Source organism: Lingula anatina, chromosome 4, assembly GCF_051362555.1.
Source record: "Lingula anatina isolate TDL-2025a chromosome 4, LinAna3.0, whole genome shotgun sequence".
NCBI lineage: Eukaryota > Metazoa > Brachiopoda > Lingulata > Lingulida > Lingulidae > Lingula > Lingula anatina.
Window position 1 is genome coordinate 10,825,563 of NC_141770.1, and position 13,778 is coordinate 10,839,340.

Genomic DNA, 13,778 nt, shown 5'->3' on the forward strand with positions numbered 1-13,778 from the left:
TTGCGCATGCACAAACCATTTTCAAAGACAGCAGAGAGTAAAACTGAACGAGAAGAACGCTCAAAACACGAAGCTGAAATCGCGTTTTGACGAATAATATACACACCCAGTGGTGAAGATTATTTAAGATAAACAATTTTAGTCACCACTCTTATGCCATCTCAACAACCATTATAACACCCTCACTCGTTTTTATGCCCCTTAAATCTTTTGGGAATCGAATTTCATGTTGATCTATTTCAAATCCCCAGACTTAATTTTGATAAGAAATTGGTAAAAATTAAGTCTATTCTTAAAGCATGGAACAGAAGAATGGCCACCCCCATCAGCAAGTGTATGATTATAAAATCCTTAATAATTTCTCAATTAAATCTTTCTTTATATCCTTACCGAATCCTACTCAAAGATTTATCAATGACCTTCAGAGTGATCTCTTCCATTTTTTGTGGAACTCAAAGATTGACAAAGTTAAGCACGATATAATTATTAAAAATTACGATGAAGGTGGTGTCAAAATGATACACTTGCCTTCACTAATATCCTCACTAAAACCAACTTGGATTAGATGTATTTTTACAACAAGAGAAAAATGGCAAATTACTGTCGATGAATATCTGAATTTTGAACTTCTGTTGATGAGTGGTAATGAGTATTTGAATAAATGTTAAAAAGTTTGCCTAAACCGGTCTTGGGGGGATGTGTTATTTGCATGGAAAAAACTCAGGGTCAAGGAAGATAAGTTAAGGAGGAAAAGCAAGTCTGTGATGGACACCTCTGTCTGTTATAATGAAGCACTAAGAGTAGACAGTAAGGAAATATACTTTAAGAATTGGTTCAATAAAGGTACATCTACAATAAGGAATTTTATAAAAGACGCTAAAACATTTACTTTTTTCTCACAAGAAGACATAACTAAGCAATATGGTATTCAGACCAACTTCCTAGAATATCAAGGGTGGTAAGCATTATTAAGAAATACTCGAGATTGCATGACATAAACGAATTTGAAGAAATGCTCCTTTAACTCCCAGAGTATTTAAGTATCTTCTTTAAAAGTAAGAAGGGCTGCCAAGATTTCTATAAAATACTTAGTAAGAATACTTCAATTTCAAAGGGCAAAATACCTTTACCTAGAATAAATTGGAATAAATTGTTCAATATTAATGTCAAAGAGTTGTCCCTAATAAATAAACTGCCCTTCAACCTTCCTATCAGTCCTAAATTTAAATGGTTCCAGTATAAAATAAACCAATATATACTACCGACAAACAGTTATCTTGCTAAAACTGGTTTGGTCAACACCCTCCTTTATAAAAGGAGGGAGAAAGAGATGGAGACAATTATTCATGTACTATGGGACTGTTCCGTAACAGAAACCTTTCTAAAAGTAATCAAAGATAAGCTGAGAATGACTTTAGAGAAAAAAAAATTATGTTAGGAATTCTTGACAAAAAGGAAAGTAATAAAGATGCGTATAATGTATAAATATGTTAATCAAATAGGTGCAGAAACAAGCAATTATTACTTTTTTCTTTTGTTGAATTTGCTAAAGAATATCTGGACTCAATACAGAATTTGTGCCATCTTAGGACGATATAATAGTTTCGAGTGTAAATGTGTGACAATTCCCTTATGCCTTGGGGACATAGCCAATTAGTGCATGTCTAACATCTCTGTGTACCTAAGTTCACAGCTAAGCCTTTATATGAATCTGAGATAATTTCAATAGTCCCAACTGTCAGACTTTTGTGTTCTACTAGATTCCTAATGGAGACTATTATATGTTTATATGTTGGTTTGTAATGTGTAGTAACTTGTTCTGTATGGCAATGTAAGTGATGCTTTCTGTTAGTAACCAGGCACTTGAAGTGAAATGTGGTGACACTGTCATACCTTTCAATAAGTATCTGAAGTACCTTGGCATTACATTGGATCGGAGCCTCAACTACAAGGCTCACATCAACAAGGTCGCTGCAAAGGTTGGAGCGAGAAACACCCTCTTGAAGAGGCTGGCAGGAACTACCTGGGGGGCAAACTTTCCCACCCTGAGTAATACCTCCCTTGCCCTGGCTTACTCCACTGCAGAATATTGCGCCCCTGTGTGGTGCAGGAGTAGCCATACAAAGACAATTGATACAGCCCTAAACAACAGCATGAGGCTTATCACAGGATGTCTGAGATCAACACCAAAACCCTATCTCCCGGTACTAAGCGGCATACCTCCCCCAGATATCAGACGGGATCAACGTTGTCTCCAACTGGCCAACAGAACACATGAGCCAGGACATCTATTGTTCCAGCGACTCCAGCAAGATGAGGAATATACCAGGCTTTCCTCAAGGGCTCTACTGATTTCATACTTGCGAAAGTTAGAGGAGGACAAAAATGAAATATCAAAAGAGACATGGGGAATGGTGAAAAGGCAGGAAGAATGGGATGTCCTCCAAAATGGCAGACTGTATGACTTCATTCCTGAAGTGAGCACCTGACCACCTGGTCATGAGCTGGGTCGCCTATCATGGACTCGACTGAACCGCATCAGAACAGGTCATGGCAGTTTCCTACCCGTAACATGTTTGAATGTCTGATCTGTCAATCTCAAGCATGCATCTGGTGCCCCCCTACAAACAGTCAACCACATCCTAGACACTTGTCAGCTGCATCAGTGCCCAGGGTTGGACTCACTTAAGTCGTTAGATGGAAGAGCTAAAGACTGGCTTGAAAATGCCAATATAATCCTTTGACTTTTGATTCTTGAGTGTACATTACCTAGATGAAAATGGACGTGTGTGTGTGTGTGTGTGTGTGTGTGTGTGTGTGTGTATTGTTATTTTGTGCAATGTATTCTGTCACTCCCCTTTATTAGTGCTGTTAACATCCAATGAGACTACTGTATTGTAGTTTGTGTCTGTTGTATATATATATATATATATATGTTATAATATATGTTTAGTGTAAAAAATGTGTTTTGTTTTGTGATGTCAATAAAATTGAAAAAAAAAAAAAAGAAAATCTCCAAGTTACCTTTGAATAACCACGCCCAAGTTCTGCAAAATTATTGAAAGGACCATGCTGGAATCATTGTTTTTCTTCCTCACATTTTTTTTGGTCTAAAAATTAGATCACCAAGTACTAGTAGGTTGAATTAAGACTGTAAGATTTGCAATTTGCAAATCGAGGCAATTTCCACCACTATAAGGTCTGGACATTATTCAAGTTAAAATTAAATTGGTAATCAAAGAATAAAACCACAAAAATTACAATTATGACTAAAATCACCAAGGGCAAAGTATACTGTTTTGTACCTTTAAATGAAGGTGTAGGGAAGTACCAAAGCCATTAGATTGGGCTTCTTCTTCCTCTCTTTTGCCTTGTAAGTGCTTGATAATTTGAAGTATTGTAAGTCTTGTTCCCAAACAGCTTGAAAAAAATTAATGTTCAAATAATAAATATATAGTGGGAGATCAATTTTAAAAGCAATAAACATTATTCTTAATAAAAAAATTGTATGTTGATCTTTTTTTTTAAAATTATTTGCCAAAGTTTTGATAAACGTGCTTAATTTAACAAAAAATTTAATTATTATTTTGTACTACCTAAAAGTATAACCACATACTCATATACCCACACCCAGTCTCTCTCTCTCTCTCTCACACACACACATACACACGCACACACACACACACATACACACACACAGACACACACACACACACACACAAGCACACACACACTGAGCTATAAGGTGGCAATTCCACTCACGCCACTCCTATTTTTGCCAGCTGTTCTTCTGTTAGGTCAGGAAGGACTGAACCGGATATTGCTTCAGCTGAAATGTACGAAAGTGAAAGTTACCAAATTGTCTAGTAAGCTTTAAACATATGGCAAACAAACTTAACAGTCTGAATATCAAATGTTTATAATGCACAAAGTCATCTAAATGATGTTAGCGCGTGATCTTTTATGACTGGGAAACAAAGTCTTTTACAGCTGTCTAGATATTAAATGAACCAAGTCACCTTAAAATGTGAACACGTGACACTGTATAATTGTACGTTAAACTGTATTTTCTGAGAAATTTTCATCTCTTCTTGTTTACTGCATTTTCAAAAATTCTTTTTGTTTTTTTTTTGTGAGTTTCTATTTATTTCAATACTGGAAGTGAAACTAAATTAAATTGCTTAATCTTGTAGGCAGGGTTGGCAGTTTCCTTTCCAGACTTGTTATAGAATTCAGAGTGTTGGCCTTTAAGGTGGAAACTGGGGAAACATGTTTTATTATAGTCTAGTTATGAAATGTTCACAATGAACAAAGCCATCTCCAAACATGTGACCCTTTAAAATTGTAACCATCAAGTTTTTCCGAGAATTGTTCAACTCTTAAATGACATGTTTAGTATATTTTTTATTTAGTAATTACTTTTTTTTTTTTTTTGGTGAGTTTCCACTCATTTCCATGCTGAAAGTGAAACTAAATTGTGTTGCTTAAGCCTGCCACACACAGAACAATTTTTCGCCGGCTGACAAAAGTCGGCCGATCAGTCGTCCTGGATGAGATCAGTGCATACACACGACAAGCTGTCGCAACAAAGCGCCGACTGATGTGGTGAAAGTGACTTAGTTATTATCTCGTCCGCGAGGTGGGGTGTTGTTTAATTTAATCAGGAAAGGTTTCTGTAGGCCTATTTATATTTTATATCTGATATTGTAATGATAAGAGTTAAAATTAAATGTAAGTGTATAACAAGATTACTTTAATTAATTTAATTGAAAAATGAGCAAATTTAAATGCCCAAATTTTCTAAATCAACGCAATACTCATAGACCATAAAAATACAGCCTATAGGATGACAACAGTATGTCAGTTTAGACAGATTTAGTTGCCTCGATGCAGCGTTACGTCGTTAAATGGTTTATGACGCTGAAAATTTAAAAAAAACTAATACTAATAAAAAATTATAGGGCCTTCCATCATACTGAATTGAATTGAATTCTGACATGGGCACGTGATATCAGATGGCGCAACCATTGGCTGAAGATAATGATCAGCGCGACAAATTGTCGTAGGAAAGCGCACACACTACGGTGCGACGTTTAAAAATCAAACATGTTTGATTCTCTCCTGACTAGTTGAAAAGTTGTCGTGGAGCAGCGCAGACATTTTGTCCGATATTTTGTCGTAAGTGTGTTGGCCGACAAAAAATCGTTCTGTGTGCGGCGGGCTTTAATCTAGAAGCATGATAAGCAATTTCCTTTCCAGACAGATATCAAATTCACATCTGCTTTTAAACCATTTTACGTGTTTATCCTGATAATTATTCAACTCTTATCTGTTCAACTTGTATTATGATTGTTAACTCTGGAAGGCAATATTGGCAATTTCCTTGCCAGACTTGTTATCTTATCAAGGCTTTTCCCAGACATCATTTGGATGGCCGCAGGCATCACCAGTGGCATGCATTTTCAAAGATGGCTGGAGGGCTTACAAATTTTTTGAACAAGGCAGCAAAGCTGTCAAATGTACAGACAAAAAACAGAAAATAAAGATGCAAAATAGGTCATTTTGTCAATTTTGATGCAATAATAAATAATGCTTATAATAACACAGTCAGTTAACACTGATTTTTAATCATGCACCAGTGTTCATTCTAGGATGCGCCCTTGCGTCATTGACGCAGAAAAAATGTGGTTGACGCAATTCGTAGAGTGAGCTGCGCCAACAAAATTCAAGAGAATTAACAGCGGCGCATTTTTTTGTTCTAAACGCGCCCTCCAATTCAGCAAATTCACGGCCGAAGTTTGATAGTTTACTTGACTTCTCTTGACATCAAGATCTAATGTTAAACGTAACGAAATTCTTTACTCGTCGCAGTTTTAACAAAGATCTTAATTTATGCTGACGTCATGCGCTTTATGCAAATCAGTGGCGATCGCCCCTCCTTTCCTGAATCCCTGATAGGCTGAGATTAATCCATGTAGGTCAATTTGATCAACCCGTACATTGTGCTATGATGGCGGAGAAAAAGCATAATCTAATAGTATTTTAAGTTTTTTAAAGAAAATCGATCCCGAAGATCACTCTAAATAAAGTCTAAAACGGCTCAGAACAGTAGCGACGGAGATGATCATGTTCATGCACAGCAGACATTCCCATCAGAAAAGAGAACAAAAGTTTGTGCAGCCGTCACGACTGCTGATACTGCGTCGAATAGCAATGCAACTTCAAGGTCGTTTCAAAAATGGTGGAGAAATACTTACAAGTGGCCTGTACACGACGATAACGCACACTTGGTGTATTGCAGCTTTTGCATTGAAAAAAAGGACAATATCTTCTTTCAAGGGACTAATAACTTTCGAACGAGTAACCTTATGCGACATGAGACGTCCGCTGCCATGCAAGAAACGTCGGAAGCAGCTCAAGCTGAACAAGCTTTTTGCAGAGCTTTAGAAGGTAAGATATTATTTTTTGTCAATATTTATTTATAACACAGAGCATGAGACATCAAAGTGATTATCGTGACGGTCCCGGACCCACGTGTTGTAATTATATTTGTGCAGTTTGAGGAACTCTTGACAGTGCATTCTGGGATATCGCAATGCTGAACAACTATATAAACAATGTGTTTGCTGCGTCGCATTGACACTGGGCGTCAAGCTCATGTTATTTCCCTGAACCTTATTTTTTGTATATATAGGTAAAATTTTTCACATTCATTTTTCATAATTTTATTGTGTTGAGAGATTTGGTCTCAGTTCATGGTGATTAAGAGAAAAATAAAGGTCTTAGTGTGCTGGAGTATTCTTTGTGGATACCTTCAACACTACTTATCATTTTATGCAGTTTTTATGCCCAAATTCAAATTTAATTGTAACTTTTATAACATTTCTAGGTAAAGATGGAGCAATCATGGCAGTCGTGAAATCAGTTTACTGGATTGTTTAAGAGGGCATTTCAGTTCACAAGTTTGGAAGTACTTAAATGTTGTCTGGTATACCTGGCAGCTAAATTGAAGAATTTCTCCTGAAAGTGGAGAAAAGGTCATCGTAAATTCTCCAGGGACCACCTTCTGACTTGTGCTAATTATGAGAAACAGTGCAAGGCAATACAGTGTCAATTCATTGACAATCTCATTAACAACATCAAAAAAGGAACGATTCTCAAAGTGATTTTTAGTAAGACCTATGTCTCTGCTGTCGAAATATGTGTGATATCATTCTCAATCTGGTAGCTTTTTATCAACGAATTATATTTCATTATCAGGGATGAGACAATTTCATAAGTCATGAATGCATGCCAGTTAGTCAAGGGTCATTAATAATGGTACAGAGGACAGAAGAGGTAAAATTAAATGGATTTTTCATAAATTGAAGCCAAAAATGGGTTTAAAATGTTGTTATAGTAAGAACTTGGTTATTGGTAAATAAATCGTGAACATATTTTAGTGTTATCTTATACTTGTTAACAAAAATTGGAGCGTCAAGGGTTTTGTTTTAGAAAATTGGGATTACTTATTGAATGTGATCACCTATAAGTCAAAATATTTTTATAATACATTTTTTTCATCTCTGAACATAAATACCACAGCAGTAAAACAACATGCCTTACATATTATAATTTCAAGATTTGAACAAGGGCCCACTTTAAAATGTAATGACCCACTTTTTTTAATGCTGGGGGCCCTTTGTCCCACATTGAAACATTCCTAGAATGAACACTGATGCACAACAGGTAACATGGTCAATAACAGGAGCAGATCCAGAGATATTTTCTGACAGTATTCCAAAGTATCTTTGTTGATCCATCCTCCACTTTTGATGGTCTTCCAACAGAAAAAAAATTGATACCAGTCAATGTAAACTTTAAAATCTGACCGTCATCTGAAAGACCCAGAAGACAGCCTCAATCCACCCCTGCAATAAGATTACAGTTTCTGGACCATGAGAGTTCAAATTCACATAATGAAAATCCCAATATTTGAAAAATGTTGACAGTGCATAAAATAACATTACATATTGTTTAAAGACATAAAAACCTATGCAACTGCTTATGTGGAAATACAGAAAATCTGAAGAGCTTCAGGTGGATGGGAGTTGAAAATGCCAGTGTTTGGAAAAAAATTAAAAAGAAAACACAACAAAAAAATTCCAATAAAGCTGCTATTCAAACTTTTAGTCTTGCTGTATTAACATGATATGAATAATCCCAATGTGTTTGAGGATAATAAGACACTGTTATTCATCTATAGCATTAATGTTGGCATTACACAAATTTTTTCTTCTGTAAACTTATTGGCAATATTAAACAACATTTACCTGCATAATTATCACCAATTCCTAATTATGTGACACAGTAAAGAGAGCTTAAAGACAGTCTCAGCGCGTTAAACCCTTAAAATAGCACCAAAATGAATTTTCCTGGAAATCTCACCAATTTCCCCATAATGACCAAGGTATATCCTATCCAAAACCGTTCAGAAAATGAAGCTACCTAATACCGTTTTTAAGTTCCATTAAATAATAAAAGACGACTCGTCTTAAATACTCAGCTACCACCTCACAGTATGGCTTCAGAACGCGCAATTTCTCGCTAAGTCTCGCGGTTTACTATGAATGAAGTACTACGGCTGAGACCCGGATGTTACTATTTGGCGCCAAAACAGCAAACATGGCTCAGACGCGCGTCAAGTCTGAAGAGGAGAGCGACAAAAGGGGACGAAAGAAAATAGCCACTCCAGTTCGAAAGATACGAAAGAAAATTAGAGACAGACGAAGAAGCACTCAGACTGTGTATGTTGGGAGGGAGGTGGGGCGGTGGAGGACACTTCAAGCTGAGTTAGGACTCACATACGAGGCAATGGCGAAACTACTCCTCGACACGTGAGTATGCGCTTCACAGGTCTCAAGTGTGAATGATTATCATATTAGCCTGTTCACAATAAATGACAATATTTGTGCTCATACAAAGTTGGTTACGTGTATAAGAGCGTTTTGGGCTTTACGTTTTCTGTTTTTGATCGGTACATGTGCCGAAAAGATGGACAGGCGGCACTTACATGTCTGACAAGTTTCGCTGTGTAGTCGTGACGTCTATCTCATTCTGACTGAAGCCTGCTGTGATTGGTCGTAAGCGTGGGAAAATCGAGGTCGTGACCTTGAGCCGGAAGTACTTCTGGCTGTGCTCCGAAATCATGATAAATAGTTTTTGTTTTCTAATTCTTTATTCTAGTTGTCTTAACAGGACTTTTGTGACTCAGACTTATTAATATAATAATAAACAATCTCACAAAATACAATTCTGATCAAAGTTTTACATAGAACCTGCTTCTATACATTAATCTAACCCACTGAGACTGTCTTTAACCTATAGGACTTGAATGGGAAATCTCAACGTGTGTTTAATGTAATCTTATTTAATGGGCACTTGAAAATTAATTAGGCAAGTAATTTTATAGCTCTGAATATAGCTAGTGATTATCCCAAGGGACAATTACCACCATCCATAAACAGTAGCCCCATATAGCACTCTATAGAGCTGCATTGCTTCCAAAACAGAAAACAATTACACTGATTTCCAACACAAGCTACACTTCAGTCCTATGAAACTTTTCAGTAAGTTAGAATATCATCAGTAAAATGGTTTTTCCTTAATGGTCATCCCAGCAGCAATGTCCAAAAAAGGGTTTTTTTCATCTTTTATGCAATTTAACATAATGCATAACAGCACAATGGCCATCCATTTTTAATAATAAAGTAAATGTATCATAGCTATTCAAAAGATGTGACTAGCAATGGTATTCAAGCCAATGGAAGTTCAAAGACTAAGTCAAACCTTCAAAATGTCCATATGTGAAAATTTTAATTGTAACAAAAAACTATATAATTTCCAAGAAAGTTAACCGATATAACAGGTTTTCCAACTGAAGCTATAATTTAGTGCTATGCTACATTTCTGTAAGTTTGAGAAGAGTAAGAGTACTCTTTGAGAAGAGTAAGTGACTTTAATGGTCACTATGGAGACATTGTCTAAAATGGGGTTGTCTTCAATTTTGATGCAATATTACATAATGCTTAACAGCATAATGACCATCAGTTTTTAATAATAAAATAAAAGTATCAAGGATATTCAGAAAATTTGATATGGAAAGGTCTTCAGGGCCATGGAAGTTCAGAGTCACAACTTCAAAATGCCAAAATGTACGCAAGAAATAACTGTACTGAAATGAATTTCTTTCCACATTCAACACTTTTTTTACATATATCAAAATAATCAATTTACTGTCATTTTTAAATGATCAACTAAGAAAGTTGTTGACATAGGAAGAATATCAATAGAACAATTTTAAATGTCCAATTTGTTCCATTCTGAGATTCTGAACATGGTGAATGATTGAATCTGACAAACTGTAAAGATATGAGTTTATTTCCATTTTTGACACTTTATTACACAATGCACAATAACAGGTTTACCATCATTTTTATATAATCAACTAACAATATTGTTAAGATGCAGAAAATGTCAAAAGAACACCTTTACATTACTAATTAGTTCACAAATGAGATTGTTAACATGCCTAAGAATTAAATCCGAGGAAAAAAGACTTATATACAAAAAAAAGGCACAATTTCACCAAAACTGAACCGATCAAGCTTATTTTCGAACCTTATCTGTATTTTAGTAAATCTGATCACCCCTGTGAATTTCAAGACGATTGGCTAATTTATTTTCCTTGAAATGTGTTATCGGTGTTGCACATATGCTGAAATAGTGAAAAAACAGCATAACTTCCATAAAAATGGCCGATCAGGCTAATTTTCGAACTTGACCTGCGTATTATGAATATTCATCATTTCAGTAACTTATAAGCCAAAAAGTAAAACGATTTTTTGCTTATCGTGTTATCAGTGTTGCATTTATGCTGAAAAAAATGAAAAAATAGCATAACTTCCACAAATATTGCCCGATCATGCTGATTTTCGAACTTGACCTGCGTATTATAAATATTCATCAGTTTTGTAAGTTTCAAGCCAAAAATTAAAATGGTTTTCCACTTATCGTGTTATCGGTGCTGCATATATGCTGAAAAATGTGAAAAAACAGCATAACTTCCCTACAAGTGACCCGATCATGCTGATTTTCGAACTTGACCTGCGTATTATAAATATTTATCAATTCTGTAAGTTTCAAGCTGAAATGAAAAACAGTTTTCCACTTATCGTGTTATCGGTAAAAGTGCACGGCGACGGCGACGACAGACGCAGGTGATGGCTAAATGTACAGACACATCTGTGTCTGTACATAAAAATGACGACTTGGCTTGTCGGATCAGCAGTTGATGTCCCACTAAATTTTTATAAAGTAATATATGACATGCCCAGGTTGTACTATGCGTCCCAGTTGAATAATACTACTTTGTTTTAATCACAACCCAAAGCTTATAAAACACAATAAAACATTTCAATTAACTTTTAAAAATAATACACCCAGAAAACAGAAGTGTCAAGAGTGGCCCACCTTCAGTATAAAACATGTATAGACATTAAACAAAGTTGGAGCAAACTTAATGCCAAATTATGGGAGGGGAAACCCTCTTGACCTGACAGCCCTGATAGATGGGAAGACAATTTTCATATCGTCAGCAAGAGATCGTTCATGATCCAAGCAAGATGAAAAGGCAATTTTCATATTCAATCACGGGACTTCATTTGCTGAAGAGCATCAGTTGGGATTCTTCGCCGTCCGAGCGAGATAAGAAGCCAATTTTTATATCTTTAGCGAGAGATTATTCACAATCCAAGCAAGAAAAAATCCAGGGTGTATTTTTTAAGTAATTAAAAGAGATAACAATTCTTCACATGACATTCATATTTCACAAAATATACACTGTAAACAACTCACAGAAATGTAAAAAATTCTCTTTTATCTCCAAAACAGTGGTTATCTCAATTATTCTGGAATCTGTGCTTATCTACGGACCACATGACCTCTATACATGGCTACACATTATAATTATAATCTCTTAAGAGTTTAAAACAAAAAACTCAAACTTTTTTGTGAAAAAAACTGGTGCTAAATTTGAATGTCAGAATGGATTCATTAACCACTGGTAAGTATGGGAAAATTGACAAATTAACAATGCAGATTTAAGTTATCATTTTTTTTACACGTGCCCCGTAAATGCTATTTTTTCATTCAAGTCTTACTGGTTTTTGCATTTTTTGCACTAGAGTTTTGCTTATTTATATTTATAGACATACCTTACTCATTCTGTAAGGCAATTACTTGCTTATAAATCTTTGCCCACTTGCATGTAATAGGTGAATCTCAACATGTCTAGTTTATAAATTCAGAACACTGTCCTGCCTAATTAAATAATTTTAATTTGTGAAATTCAACGTTATTTAAAACTTTACAGCATAGGGTGCAAGTTTCCTGTTTACTGCATTTTTCAAATTCCTTTTTGCTTTTTCATGAGTTTGTATTTTTTCAATACCGAAAGTGAAACTAAATTGTGTTGCTTAACCTAGAAGGCAGGATTGATAATTTCCTTACTTGTTATCAAATTCACTATCAATTAAAAAAAAAGGGATTGACTAATTTTGAATGTCTGAATGGATTCTATAACCACTGGTTAGTATTGGAAAATTATCATTTACCCCAGGAATATTTATTTATTTTCATTTTATTTATTTATTTTATTTTATTTTATTTATTTATTTATATTTTTTTTTTGTTGCAAAAATGAACACTTGTTGTCCCATTAACAATGCAGATCTAAGTTATCAATTTTGGCAGCCCTACTCATATTTTCAATGACTACCAGTATATGCAAGCACTAGAGTAAGAGTAGCGGGCATTAAAATAAACTGAAAACTATACATGCTTGAAATTGTGCTATAAATTAATGGCTGGATTGCTGGGAGGGGGTATGGAAGAGCCAATTAATCAGTTTTCCCAAAACATACATATGTAATGGGCATCTCAACTGGCAGTAAAATTAATTGGCTTTTAACCAGTGAGGCACATGTAAAGGTGTGAGAGAAAGGAAAATATTCAAGAATTTTGCACTTAAGTGGAGAAATAACTCTCATCCTAACTTAATCAAAATCTTTATGGCTCTAACACAAATAAATAAATAAATAAATAAATAAGATTTGGCTACTAGTAATTGTTACTATAAAGTAACGTTTGTTCAAAAATTACAAACTGATACTATTTAGTTGTGACTAGAAAATCTGATGTTACTTAAAAAGTGTCTGCCGAAATAAATCGTTCTTATGATAATGTCATCACAACTTATTGAAAAACACCGGTTGAAAAATGAGGCTTCAGACTTGACAGACTTGTGTCACTAGCACTTGTCAAGGTACTAGTATATTAAATTTTAAGTGTGGTAATTACCTTTGAACAACGGTATAACTGAATCCAACTCATTCTGCGTGAGGAAATCACACACTTCTTCAACTCCCCACTTTTTGAAAGACATCGACATAGCTTTTGGCTTCTTTTCCCAAGCTTCTTCGCTGTCAGCGAAAGGTTCACTCTTTCGCTTGAGAGCTGCCATGCCACCGGAAGGAGTCGCTAACTTGAGCACGGCTAAAAAGGAGGGAAGATAGCTTTACAAAGACGCTATTCAAGTTCGTTTGTTAAAACTTCAAAACCGTGATAACAATCAGAGAAGCTTCATTTACTCATTCAATATGACGGAGGCTTCAAAATCGTCTAATAACAATTTGAATAGGCCAACCAGATAAAAACTGAAAGCTACACTGATTGTACGC

At 35.3% G+C, this 13,778-nt stretch overlaps 1 protein-coding gene across 2 annotated transcripts in view; it reads right to left on the reverse strand.

Moving 5' to 3' along the window:
- The window catches only part of LOC106173172 (deoxynucleoside triphosphate triphosphohydrolase SAMHD1), a 32,916-nt gene extending 19,165 nt beyond the window's left edge, over window positions 1–13,751 (reverse strand). For both annotated transcript variants that reach the window (XM_087011149.1, XM_087011150.1), the window contains exons 1-3: window positions 13,399–13,751; window positions 3,763–3,829; window positions 3,306–3,420 (exon numbers count right to left, since the gene is read on the reverse strand). In XM_087011149.1, coding sequence (XP_086867275.1) covers window positions 3,306–3,420; window positions 3,763–3,829; window positions 13,399–13,561 — 345 coding nt within the window. In that variant the 5' untranslated portion in view covers window positions 13,562–13,751. The remainder of the gene's footprint in view (window positions 1–3,305; window positions 3,421–3,762; window positions 3,830–13,398) is intronic.
- Window positions 13,752–13,778: the final 27 nt, after the last annotated feature.